The following is a 14,727-nucleotide window of genomic DNA, read 5'->3' as shown; positions in this document are numbered from 1 at the left end:
AAATCAATATTCGATACTGTAATAATTTTTCATGATAAAATATTCACATTCTTACATCAGAAAAAGACCATATTGTACGGATAATTTGACCAAATTCCCTAAAAATCCTATAGTTTCCGATATTCTTCCTATGTTTAAAATCACAAATATCCAACATTATTAGGACCTTTTTACCCTTCACAACTGAGAATTGAAGCCTTATTGCGATAAAATTGTACCGCCCATCGGCTAGGTTCAACTCTCACTTAAATCTAGAATCATAGTTTTTTTATGCGGACCTCATGAACTCGCAAAAATTTATTTGAGAATTTTTGGTGAAACTGAAACTACCAAAATCATAATTATTCTACGTTTTCGCATATCTTTCACGAAATTACATTAATTTATGTGTGAAACTTCATTTACCACAAATTCACAAATATTCTACTGTTTCGCATATACTTCTTGAAATCACATAAATTTATCTGCGAAACTCTACTTACCACTGAATTCACAAATATCTCACTTTTTCGCATATACTTTTAGAAACTGCATAAATTTATCTGTAAAATGCTACTTACCACTAAATTCACAAATATCTTACTTATTAGCATATACTACATGATCTCACATATAGTAATTTGCGAATAGCCTTATATCACAAATATTGTACTTAAATATTTATGCAATTATGATAAATATGTAATATTTCTTATTTTTTTGCAAAATATTTTTTTGAATCATATATAAACCCATTGTGGTCCCCAACCCAATTATTTTTGCATATTCTAGTTTTTTTTTTATCTTTTGCCTCCAACCTATTTCCCTTCCGTCAATTATTTTTGGCAACTATTCACAGGAGGTACTTCATCACTGCTAAACCATCGATGACATGTTTTTCTTGTAAGCACAGTGTTCCCTTTTGTTCAACGACTGAATCAAACACTGTTCTCTTTTGTTTAATGAATGAATCAAAACCATGTTTCCTTTTATTTTTTATTTTTGAAATAAAATGATTTTTCAATATTTTTGGTAAGCATAATGTTCTCTTTTTTTTGAAATGCTTTTTAAAATTCAAATAGTTTGTTTGTTTTTTGCAATGCTTGTTCAATATTCCCTGTCTTGTTATTGTAAAAGAAGGTCCGATGCTTGTGAACAATTATTACTACTATCCATGAATGCAATTGATTAGTTTGCCATGTATGTGTGAAACATAAAAATTTATTAAAAGTGACAAATTTTATTAATTAAATTAGGATATATATATATATATATATATATATATATATATATATATATATATATATATATATATATTACTACTATCCATCAATGCAATTGAAATTGTTACTATACATACATACATTCAATTATTGAAATTGACTGATTTCAGTAAAATTAATTTATATTATAGGATTATCTGCCAATTGATTCATAAGAGCCAACATTTTGCATGCACGGGTTCTAATGGAACCAAGCATACCAATGTTTTTAAATACTAACAGAGGAAGCAAAGAAGTTGTTGAACAAATACATTTTTGCAAATTTTTGGAGATCACACCATAGAACATCAGTCACCCCCAATTAAGGCCATTATGTAGTTTTAAAATCCAGCAACCAACACATTTCATTTCAGAGATCTTGAAATGACCATCACATTGAAGGATGTGACACAAATCATCGGACTGAAGTGCCATGGGGAGCCATTTAGTGGACAACAATGAAGAGATTTCAAGCACTTGTATGATATTTTTTTGCAAGCAAATGATGATGCGTTTGAAGGTGATAAGATCAAGTTTTTATGGCTTAGGAGCTACTATGACCTCAGTAAGGCAATGAAAATGAAGACAAAACTGCCATGTGTTGGAAGGAAGGGCAGTAGTAGGGTGGACAAGATAGTCAGAGCACTCTTGCTATACTTTTTTGGCTCATGCTTATTCATCGATAATGGTGGAAAGTCAGTTCATCAACACTGGTGGAAAGTCAGTTCATGCATCATACATTGAACTATTGGGACCTAGATTACATTGATTAATACACATGGGGAGCAACCACACTTGCATACCTGTATGCAAGTTTGAGTAGCAAAAGAAGAAACATTGTCGAGATGTTGGTGTTGTTGGAGGTATTTATTCATTTATTGTATCCAAACTTTTGATTTATAGTTATTCCTATACTTACATACTCTGTTTTGATACATACTATGTATTTTTCCTTGTTAATCATTGTTATGCAGGTTTGGATGGGAGCAACCTCATATATGTGACGTTGCTCATGAATTTATACGTGCCTCAACATGGAGTCAGTCATGCAATGAAAAGGATTGTGATGGAAGATTGGTGGGTCCTTGCATGTCATGTGCCGAATGCGTTGCATCACTTCACAGGTTTACTAGGGCAAACATAAGTATTGTTATTAATATTTCATGCATTTTTTAATAAATGCATGTCTGTAGGTCTAACCATAAAGAAAATATAGGTAAACTGATGTCCCAATGAAGGTGTGTTGGAGGAGGAGGAGAATGTCGATATGGTTGTGAGGGCAAAGGACACCACAAGAAAGGATATTTGGTTATACAACATGAATAAAATTGAGTGCCAAATGGCCAGCCGAGTCGTTCGGCAATTTAGGTTTGTTTAGCAACCAACCAGTCACCCTTACTTAGTAAATTTCTATCACATGCCATAAAAGATCGGATGAAGGACTACCCCATGGTATTCCTCTTTAAACTTCAAGACTCACACGAGGGTAGCAAAGACATTAGCTTGTCGTCTGTAGCACGTGCTACTAATGACGATTTTATAGTCGCTTAGCAGGTTACATGTTCTTTAAAGACAAAGAGGGCCTTTCGGGGAAAGAAGAAAGTTTGAGAGAAGAACAAAAAAATCGTACGAGAATCAGAGGGAGAGTTGATCCTTGCACTTAAAGAAATCCACATACTGAAGAATATGATACGTACTCAAAAGGATATGATACATACTCAAACTGACCTTCTCAAGAACACAAATAAGGTCATCAAGGAGTTACGGTCACGGTAATCATATCTTCAATTGTAAAAATTTATTTAATGATTTTTTATTTTTTTTTATGTATTTGAAGATCAACATTGTAACTCATTGATTTATATATAATGTCATTTGAATGTTTCTATGAATGAATTTTTATATAAAGTCATTTCAATGCCATTAATTTGTATGTAATGTCATTTGAATGTTTTTATGAATGAATTTTATATAAAGGCATTTGAATGTCATTGATTTATATATAATGTCATTGATTGAATGTTTCTATGAATGAATTTTTATATAAAGTCATTTGAATGTCATTAAATGATTTGAATGTTTAAACTGAAAGCACTGTTGAATGATTTGTATATAATGTCATTGTTTATATGTTTAGAAGTTTTTAAATTATTTGAATGTTTATATGTTTATATGTTTTCAATCCTACTGTTTAAATGATTTGTATATTTAAACTCAAAACACTGTTGAATGTTTAAACTGAAAACACTATTGAATTATAATGTCATTATTTATATGTTTATATGTTTTCAAATCATTTGAATGTTTAAATGATTTGAATATCTATTTGCTTACATTCACTGTTATTTGAGTTTTTATATGTAAAACTCCACTTAAAAAACTGAAACCACTAAAATCGCAAATACTTCATAAATTCGCTTAAACATATGTCTACTTAAACTAAAACCACTAACATTGCATATATCATACTTTTTAGCATATAATTCATAAATTCACATAAATATATTTGCAAAAATCCAACTTATTCACAAAAATTTGACTGATTCACAAAAATCCTATTGTTTCACATAATCACTGAAACAACTACAATCGTAAATACCCAATTCATTTATGAAACAAAAGGATTTTTGTGAACCAATAGGATTGTCACAAATATATTTATACAAAATCATGAATTGTATGCGAAAATGTATGATATATGCAAATTTAGTAGTTGTAGTTTAAGTAGAGTTTCATAAGTACCTTTATGTGAAATATTGACGTATATATGAAAATGCAGGATATTTGCAATTTTGGTGGTTTCAGTTTCACCAAAAATTCACAAATAAATTTATGTGAGTTCATGATATCCGCATAAAAAATTTGCAATTCTGAATTTAAGTGAGAGTTGGACCTAGCTGAAGGGTGGTACAATTTTATTGCAATAAGCCTCAATTCGTAGTTGCGAAGGGTAAAAAGGTCCTAACAATATCAAATATTTACGATTTTGGACATTGGAAGATTATAAAAAATTATAGGGTTTTTAGGAAATCAGGTCAAATTATTTGTACAGTACACTAAAATCTGTTGATCCGGGTTGGATGTCAACTTACCAATACAGTACAATTTTTTTTTTTTTTAAATTTTCTGCTTGTCATGAAGTTTGGCTGCCAATATTGTGCCGTTTTAAACATTTTTGTCAATGTGGTCTGAGCCATAGTGACAAATATGGCAAGATTTATAAAAATCTCATGATAATATCCCGAGAAATTGCCTGAAAGTTTAAAACGGCATTTTCTCATGAGATTTTCAAAATATCTCAAGATTTATGAAAAAACATAAATACCATGATTTAAACGTGATATTTACGTTTTAAACGGCTATTTATCATAAAAAAACCCATGTATTTTTATTAATATTTGATTATAAAAAATAAATTTTAAAATTATTTTTTATTGCTCAGATTTTGCCCAAAGAATGCGAGATTTATGAAAAAATTTCAAATTCTTTCGAGTTTTGGAAAAACCCGGTTTTGCCTTTTTTAACGTTTGTCACTATGGTCTGAGCTAACTACCAAGACGATTATTGTGCCTACTTTTTTCTTTTCTTTTTTATTGTCAAAAGATGAAGTCAGCTTGAACGGTTATTCATTGAAACCATAGCCGCTAAAATAAAGGCATGAATAACGTTCTCGCTTGCTATGTTCTTATATTTGACAGAGAGAGAGAGAGAGAGAGAGGGAGGGAGCGGCCGTCTTTTTTGGAGGGGGGCATCATTAATTAGGCTCTTTTTGGGAGCCCGTATTCGGTGGCGTTGGAGGGGAGTTGCCGACGAACAACCACCATTAATTGGGATCCGGCATCTGCCAAATCCCAAGAGGTAGGACGGGATTTGCAGAGCCGAATCCCCCAATCTCTCAAAACTAGCTACGAGAGCTACAAAGGATGTTGTTGACAGCTCCGGCCTTCAACACCATTAATCATGATGCCCTCCTGATTCCTTGCCTCACCAGCCACACCTACCTCTAACATCCATTCGTTTTCCCCTCCTATAAAAACCTCTTCTTTTTACATTAATTCATCTTTCTACCCCCCATTTCCCTATCAAAGGAGGGTAGCATTGCAAAGGGCAGAAGAGAAGTGTAGGAAGGAGAGAGACCTCAGCAATCTTCATTCTTCCATTGCCAAGGTAAGCTGCATTCGAAACCTTGCCCTGATTTCCTATGTCTTCATACATTCCATGTCACAAGGATACGAGACACGCCATTTTGTCTATTTTTTTTCATTAAGAATAATACAGAAGAGGACACGACACGAGTGTACTGGAGTATCCTGGTGATATGGGGTGTACTGTGTACATTTCTGTGGCCGTATTGTAATAGAAAAGGTGGTTCTTGGTAGTTGGTGGACACGCAAAAGGTGCGGGTTTGAGTTGGATATCAGACTGACCTGAATATGTTTAGCCGGATTTGGTAAAGATTTTTAGATCCGATTGATTAACCAGAATGGGTTCAGTTGCAAAAAGTTAAATTCCACCAGATTCAGATCCAAACTTGGATGGTTGGATTTTATATCAAAATCCAATGGAAACTTTATAATATTCTTAAAAATAATCGAATGACACTATGTCCTATTCACACACCATGTCCTATGGAGTACTAAAGTGTTTTTTTTTTCTTAAGAGCCCATTTGTTTCATGGAATTTTTATGAAAAAATTCCTACTGACATCTCTTTCTCTTCTTTTTCCACAATGGGTGAAACAAACATTTTTTATTGATGAAAGAAAACCCATACCCAAAACCAGGTCACTTAATGGGCCCGCCTCTATGCGAGGTAAAACTCCGGGTTGAGGACACACCAGCCACCCTCACGTGAAACAAACATTTGATCCGAATCCAAACCAAAATTATTTAAAAATAAAAATACATGGGTTTTCATGATAAATAGCTGTTTAAAACGTAAATATTGTATTTAAATCATGGTATTTATGTTTTTGATAAATCTTGCGATATTTTGAAAATCTCACAAAAAATTGCCGATTTATTTAAACTTTCAGGCAATTCAATCTCTCATGATATTATCCAAAAATTTGATAAATTTCATGATATTTGTCACTATGTTTACATCCCTGCTAGTTCCTGGCCACACTCATCGTTGTGAGAAAAAATGAGGTGGCCATAAACCCAACAATCAATGTGGATTTCTTCATAGTTTCTCATTACAAGCCGACCTTCCTCATGGTTACCCATCATTTTTCTTGTTGCCATTTTCTTTTATCTTAAATTTCTTTTCTATACCCTTTATTTGTTTTGAGGTTGATATTGAGGACATGCATTGTTGTATCCCTTTCATAGGGATGTCAATGAACCAGATTTTTATCTGATATCCGACCATATTGGATTTGGTTTAGCTGCATTTGATAAGACAAAACAATATCCAATTATATATAATCAGTTTTGATTTTTTGCTATCAAGTCCGAGAAATATCCGAATTTGATGGATATCCATATCTGTTTACATGTAAAAAAGTGAATCTGGTATGAACTTGTCACTATCTGAATCCGTATAGCCAACTCTAATTAGTTGAATATGGTATTGGCCACATCTGATCCGAATCCAAACCGTTTACATCCCTACTCTTCCACAGGAATTGGCCACATCTGATCCGAATCCAAACCGTTTACATCTCTACTCTTCCACAGGAATCGGCCACATCTGATCTGAATCCGAATCGTTTACATCCCTAATCTTCCACAGGAATTGGATCTCATCATCAGTGACAAACATTTTTTTTGGCAAAATCTCGTTTTTCAAAAACTTGCGAGAAATTGGAAAAATTTCATACATCTCGCATTTTTTTGGCAAAATCTCGATAATAAAAATAAATTAAAAAATATTAATAAAAATTATTTAAAAATAAAAATGCACGGTTTTTTTTTCATGATAAATAGCCGTTTAAAACGTAAATATTGCTTTTAAATCATGATATTTATATTTTTTCATAAATCTCCCAAGAAATTGTCGTTTTAAACTTTCAGGCAATTTCTCGCGATCGGATTTTCATAAATCTCGCGATATCACCTTCTGAGAACAAACCCTCCTTTTCAGATGTTTTTTTTTTACTCTTTTTTAATTTTTTTCAAAATTGGACTTTGTGGTTCCCTCCCTCCGGATTCGACCGAGGCTTCGAATCCGCTTCAATCCGGCAGTTGCAGCAACAGAAGAAGCTTCACATGCCGTTTGAATTCTTACTGAGATGACCAAAAACTCCCCCATTATTCCTGAAAATAACAACTCCCCTCGTGTGAAATTTGAAATACGGCAGTGAACCAGTCGTTTGACTCCATTGCGTTCACCAGGTGAACCGTAAGCAGCACTTATTTGCTTTATAAAATACCCATTATATCCTTTCTTTTCTCTGATATGACTAACATGCACCAGGACCAAGAGGGTCAGTGGCATCGCATCTCAGCTGGGGCAATGTTTACAACCAAAGTTCAATGTTTTATTTAAGTAATTTATGCTTAAACGTAAGCCTAATATCGTCATTCTGGTTTATCCATGCTAACCGGTTACGGCTTGTAGGGGTGTTTCAGCGCCGGAAAGTGAGTTCAACGGTTAATTCACAGTGCGAGGGTAGAACCGTCACATTTCGAAATTGAACTCCCGTTTCTGTCGTTAGTCGTTACCAACAAAATGGGGGACTTTCGACAAATTTTTGCCTAACAAAGAGGGTATTTTGGTAATTGAGGAATCTAAATTTTATATAAACCGGCGTCTTACCCCGCTTCAAATCGACGAGAGGGATTTTAAGAAAAGAAAAAGAAGACGATCTCAGTCGGTGAAGGTTGGGATGGAGATTTCTTTCTCAAGAGGGGACTTCACTGAAATAGTAAGGTTGCTGGCTCTCGCTCTTCTTTAATCTTCTCTCGTTTTCTTACATCTTCTTTAAATCTCGGAAAATTTTCCGTTTTTGCTGTTTCCTCTCATTCGTGATCACTATTTCATTTTTGATGTTCGTTTTCCTCTTCTTTCTTTTTCGTTCTCTTTAAAATGCAAAACTATTGTCTGTTTTTTCTGTGTTTTTTTCTGCTATGATACTCTCTCTCTCTCTCTGTTATTCGAGATCGAGAGAGGTAAATTTGCCCTTAAAATTACTGAGTGGTCCCTGCTTGAGGCGTAATTAGCTACGACCCATATACTTCAGGAAGATGCGCAGAATGCCACCTAAAGATTAGTATTTTTTGCGAATGTGCTCCCTTCAACGTTAGAGAGTCACAATAATGGTCGATCTGTCTGAACAATGTCATTTGGAAGATGAAAATGTCGTTAATATCCTTTTCCTGGGACCAAGGAGTCAGCACCTTTTCCTCAGGCAGGCTGCCGCTAGAACGACATGGGTGGGTGTTCTATTGTTCAGTTAGTCCTTACTTACGACTTACGTACACTTTTGTACCATCTTTGTGCAGTCTGAGCTGTAAATCCAACGGCTGAAAAGTAGCAATACAAAACAGCAGCAAATGCCGATTCCACGGTATGAAAGTGAAGCCCTTCTGATTACTTTCATTTCTCCATAATTAAACCAAAGGTTTCTTGAATGTAGCATTCATGAGATCAAAAACATAAAAAGAAAAATCATATGCAAAATAAAGAAGGAAAAAAGACGATATTATATAATTGAAAAATATTTGGAACTGATGAAGGTACATAACTATTAAGCTTGAAATTATAGGTGTGTACTGTATCGACTCAATCTAACCACTTAGATGTATTCATCATGGTTTGTTTGCTAAGGATGAAGCGTTGAATAATGTTTTTTCTGACGTAAAATCATGGCTTTTTCCTACGTAAAATCATGTGTTTTTCTGAGTTACTAAATTTTGCCACATTATGGGCCATTGATTCTTGAATCCCTTAAAAACCCTCGTTTCTTGTTATAATCACGTGATTCATAATACATTTCCTACTACACAAACCATGTATAGATCATCACATTTGTAACATTTGATCTACAAAAATTGAAAAATTTTGAACAAAATGTTCTGGGTTTGACTCAAAATGAATAGCCTTTTGAACCAAGCTCTTAACCCAAATAACTCTCTTTGCCTAAGTTTTTTGAGAAATGAATTTTGAAGAAAAAGTTTACTTTATGAAATTTATTTAGTCTCACATTGATCATTTTGGAGAAACACAATGGGTTTAAAATGTGTAGAGTTGGTTTAAAGGGCAAGGTTCTCTGGGAGCTTGTCAATTGAACTTTGAACTTAGATTTAAATTTGAGTTTAGACTTGAATTTGGATTTAAATTCTGCGGGGCTCAACATCTTCTTGGAGCATTTTTATACTTCACTATATTTCTTAAAAAACTTTTATTTTTTTAAACAGTTTTGGTGGTTAACCAAGACAATCAAAGGTCATTTTTTACATTTCTGGTGAGCGACACCTAGCCTCAAAGCTAACCTCAATCTCTTTGGCACATTGGGATTGTGAGTGGGTGCGTGCAGCTTGTTGTGGGTTGCCTTTTGCGTCTTAAATGGGCACATGCTACTTGTTTGAAACTTAAATGGGTGCATGTCACCCGTTTGGCTTTTATGAGCTCATACAAACGATCATCTAGACCGTTCTGCTTGGGTTTATATAAGCCTCAGCTGTCTCAGGTCATTTCATCTTTGTCTTTCTCTCTCTGAAGCTGCTCAGGGTTGCGGTGTCTTGGTGGTCAGCTTTCTCAATGCTAGGAGAGATTGACATTGCACAAGAGGTGTAGACTTGGGTGTATCCCTGAAGCTATGTATCCACCCTACCACACCCGGGTTCACACCCGATGGGGCCAAGTGTTACTTTTAAGAAAGCACCATTAATGAGCACCTTCAGGCATTTGGTGCTGCCTGACATGAAGAAAATTCCAACACGCAACAAAAGAATGATTTCTACTTAATAGTTCCCCTTGTAGTTGCAACTGTATTAAGTTGTAATTTGAAAAATTTACCAGAGACGGGGCTAAATTTGCAATTACAGACCAACAAACATGGGTGTGTACACACACGCACATATAGGTGATTTGTGGATAAATTTCAGACTAAAGCAAGATGCAGTGAGCAACTAAAATGCATGTGCAATCGTTTAATTTAACGTTGAACCATTTTGTTCACAGAGGAAGTGGGGTGTCCGAGATGCCTCAACGGTTTTGCAGGCAACTCTCACAGTTGAAAACAACAACCTCTGAGTCTGATGGACTTCAACCACTACACCAGCACAGTGTTGATCGAAGCCCCAAAGTCAGTGACAGAAGGTCCTCCACAAGAGGATTGGTGGCTGAGGTATATCATCCTTCACTTCTATATTGCATTCACAGTTTTTTTATGCTAAGCCACTTCCCTTGTATTGCATGGGCTGTTCCATAGTTTCTGTCTTAGTTCTAATCATAGTCACCAATATCACCGGCATTTTGAAAATGTTGCAATATTATCGGTATTTCAATGCCAGTTGATATTGTCGAATAGAAGCCTTCACTCGATGATTGAATTGAACTGATGTGCCTTTGAAACACTGAAATGGATACAGTGCTATAGACAATTCTTTTCCTAAAGTAATCATGATGTGAGGATTGTATAGTTGATTCAGGAACTGCCTTGATACTTTTTTCATTACTTCAGTAGTTTCTTAATTATTGCCGTCATTGCTGCATATGCAGTCTCCAGGATACAGTGCTATAGATAATTCTTTTCCTAAAGTAATCATGATGTGAGGATTGTATAGTTGATTCAGGAACTGCCTTGATACTTTTTTCATTACTTCAGTAGTTCCTTAATTATTGCCGTCATTGCTGCATATGCAGTCTCCAGGTGATTGATATATGAGCAGTGATTGTTTTCAATTATAAGATTGTCGATGAATCTTTATGCTGATTTTCAAGATGGGTGATTTAGATTATTACTTTGACATGGTATGTCCACTTCTACAATGGAGTTGCATTCTTATTGCATGCTTTTATTGAAATAGAAGAAAACATGTGTGAATCAAGAATTTCAGAAGAAAAGAAGAAGTCGAGCTTCTGATCTTGGAACTCAGTTGGGACAAGCTCAAGACGAAGTAAAGAAATTGAAGGAACAATTGGCATCTGCAGAAAATGAGAAGAAAAAGGTAGAACTGGAACTTGGAGAAACCAAGAAGCAGATTTCTGCTGTCCAAAGCTCTCTTCTTGATGACATCCAAGAATCAGAAAATAACTCAACCGATGGTTTCACTGAACCACCAACTCCACCAGAGAAAGAAGAACCTTTCTTGGTGGAATGGGAGGATGAGATCTTAGTGGAGGAGAACCTAGACTTGCCAGATGTTGGTAGTTCGAAGAGCATCAACGAATTGAAAAAAGAAAATGAGGAAAAACTAGAACATTCAATTTGTGATGCATATGCAGAAAACACAGCTAGCACAGAGTTGAGGGCGCTGAAAGTGAAGTTGCTGGAAAAGGAACTGGAGTTGATCAGACTTACTGAGGAAAATGAAAGCCTGGTAATTTTCCCTTTTTCTTTTTGTTACTAGTTTAGATTTTAGCATAATTTTGAATTGCATTGACTTCAGTAACATTTTGTTTCACATTTAGTATGATTTTTTGCAGCATGTAATGAAATGCCTGAACTTCACATGGGTACTGATGAATCATGTGCAAGTTTTTAGTTGGGGATATATATTTGCTACTGTCTACTAGAAAAATCATAAGTGCAAGCAGTATCCACTGAATCTGATTGCATAGAAGTGTTCTGCATGGTTTTTTTGCTAGGGATTAAACTTTGCATCATCTTTTCTCAATGTAATAAATATATGACGTTTTTGAGTCTCAAATACATTGTGGGCTGTTGATTTTTGAAGCCCAACTTTGGTACATTTGGTACTTACATGTTGGATAACCTGCTTTCTGCTATAACGTTAGATTTATAAAAGAAAAGTGCAAAATGTAAACAAAAGGTTCTTTTCTTCAAGATTGCATGTACAAATGACTAGCAAATTTATGTCTTTTAGTTGCTTCATACTTCTAGATTGCAGCGACTTCAGTGACATTATATTACTTTCCTGTTTTGCATTCTTAATTCTTCCCATGGATGTTTCAATTGTTTTCTGTGCCCTCCATGTTGTGACTGCTATAATTCTTACACATGACATTATATTACTTTCCTCTTCTCAACAGAAATTTTGCTTGTTGGAGGCCAAAGAGTTGAAGGCAAAACACGCTGAAATGGCAAAACGGCTGAGCCAAGTAACCGAAGAATTGAAAGAAAGCAAGGAGAGAACAGCTCGAGTAACCGAGCAGCTCGAGGTAGCAATACAGGCAAAGGCAGAGCTCGAGGAAGAGATGAAACGGATGAACGTTCAGACAGAGCAGTGGAGGAGAGCTGCAGAGGTAGCATCAACTGTATTGGCATCAGTAGATACTGTTATGGAGATGAATGGAAAAAGTAAGCCAAAGAACAAGCAGCATGGCTTAGACAAGTCTGAGCACATAGGGTTGGATTCTCCAATGTGCGACACCATGGAAGATGGTCATGCAGGAAAGGGAAAGGTAGGCACTGGGATCAAGAAACTTGCTGAGTTGATGGGTGACACCATGGAAGATGGTGGTCATGCAGGAAAGGGAAAGGTAGGTAATGGGATCAAGAAACTTGGTGAGTTATGGAAAAAGAAAGGACAGAAATAATAGTCATGCTCTGCTGTTGTTGAGGTTGCAAGCAAGCTTCTCTATAGCTCCTTCCATCTTTTGTCTGAATTAGAATTATGAAAGGTTTCTTCTCGGTTTTGCTATATTATTAGTGATTCGACTTGGTGAAGGAATGAATCTGTGATGTGTAGCAGCAAGTGTTGATTCAAATGAAACCTGCAGCAAATGACATGCTGCTTGAGCAAGGGTGAAGGATTAGCAATAGATTGTGCACAGGGTTGATCACAAATCTCAATATCACTAGATTGTGCTCCTTCCATCTTTTGTCTGAATTAGAATTATGAAAGGTTTCTTCTCGGTTTTGCTATATTATTAGTGATTCGACTCGGTGAAGGAATGAATCTGTGATGTGTAGCAGCAAGTGTTGATTCAAATGAAACCTGCAGCAAATGACATGCTGCTTGAGCAAGGGTGAAGGATTAGCACTAGATTGTGCACAGGGTTGATCACAAATCTCAATATCAGGAATTTCTCAGCAAAGGAAAATCTCGCAATAAATTAAAAAAAATTTGTTTCTGCGAAAAGCTTTGAAAAATATCAATATTTTAATTTTAAAAGTATGTAAGGAAATATATAAAAATATAAGAAAAATAAGAAATGTAAAAAATATAAACATCACATGAATAGTGGGATATTTATGCGATATTTTCAAAATAGGAAATATTTTGAAAATATAGTGTTTTTTTAGATTGCATAAGTTTTTTGAAAATCGCAGGATAAAACTTCTAGATTTTTAAAAATACGCAACATTTGTGACTTGTATGGACGCAGTTTTAAATTTGAAGAATCCTAGCAATATCCATCTCTTTCTGTTTCATGCTCCGCGTTGTACCAAGTCTTATCATGACCTGCTTATGTAATCTAGTTGGACTTGATAAAATGTAGAACCTTCTTGCTGCGTTGCATTTTCATTTTCATGCTTTGCAATCATTAGGACCCATTTCCAAGAGGACCCATAAAAAAATCATGGTTACATGTGTTTTTTTAGCTTAGTGAATAATATTTGGTCATGGGCCACTATGTCATATTGAGTAGAAAAGCACCATTTTCACCCTTTTTCCGTTAAAATTCGTTGGTAGATCAGACCCTGAAGATGTGTAGTAGGGGTATGGGTTTTGGATTGTGGAGTTACAGTATTAAGCAGGTTTTCAAGGGTTTGAAAATTAACAGACACAATGTGTGAAGATTGCATGATTCAATAAATGATGTTTTTATGTTAAAAAAACATGATCCAAGATGCAATCCTTAGCAAACAAATGATGTGGATCATGTTGAGTCAATCCAGAGGAGTTAGAGGACTTTGATGAGGAAGTTGACGGGAAGCAAAATGTGAGATTTTCTGAGTTGTTGACAATATTGTAATTGAATATTTTTAATGCATACTTTTAAAATTAAATTAATGTATGTGCATTACAAGGTTTATTTTTTAATGATTGAATGAATGAATATATGTATGAGCATTTTCATTTTGAATGAATGTATGAATGTAAATACACATCAGAGTTGCGAAACTCATAATAATTGGATAACATTCGCACATTATAATGTGTGAACCTGAAACCATATTTATGAATATAGTCAAATATTTGCGAATGTCCATCTTTGAGATTTGTGAGATCTGCATGAAAATAATGTGCGAAGGTCTTCACATTCGCAAATATACAACCACATTTACATATGAGATGTTAACCTTATCAATTACACTACATTCACATATCAGAATATAAGAACCTGAAACTATATTTGTGAATGTGGTTAAATATTTGTGGATGTCCATCTTCAAAATTTGCAAGAC

At 34.8% G+C, this 14,727-nt stretch overlaps 1 protein-coding gene across 2 annotated transcripts; it reads left to right on the top strand.

Moving 5' to 3' along the window:
• The first annotated feature begins 5,203 nt into the window (after positions 1 to 5,203).
• LOC149820136 (interactor of constitutive active ROPs 4-like) lies at positions 5,204 to 13,276 on the top strand. 2 transcript variants are annotated; one of them, XM_089983537.1, is made up of 5 exons: positions 8,532 to 8,620; positions 8,690 to 8,754; positions 10,371 to 10,536; positions 11,219 to 11,731; positions 12,405 to 13,276. In XM_089983537.1, the coding sequence occupies exons 2-5, from the start codon at positions 8,741 to 8,743 to the stop codon at positions 12,909 to 12,911; spliced, it is 1,200 nt and encodes a 399-aa protein (XP_089839663.1). In that variant the 5' UTR covers positions 8,532 to 8,620; positions 8,690 to 8,740; the 3' UTR covers positions 12,912 to 13,276. The 2 variants fall into 2 exon arrangements, with proteins under 2 accessions (XP_089839664.1, XP_089839663.1); XM_089983538.1 differs by lacking the exons at positions 8,532 to 8,620; positions 8,690 to 8,754 and adding an exon at positions 5,204 to 5,408.
• The last annotated feature ends 1,451 nt before the right edge of the window (positions 13,277 to 14,727 follow it).

This window comes from Nuphar pumila, chromosome 12, assembly GCF_984573655.1.
Source record: "Nuphar pumila chromosome 12, dmNupPumi1.hap1.1, whole genome shotgun sequence".
NCBI classification, from domain to species: domain Eukaryota; kingdom Viridiplantae; phylum Streptophyta; class Magnoliopsida; order Nymphaeales; family Nymphaeaceae; genus Nuphar; species Nuphar pumila.
The sequence above is the reverse complement of the archived record's forward strand: the minus strand, read 5'-3'. Positions and strand labels throughout refer to the sequence as shown.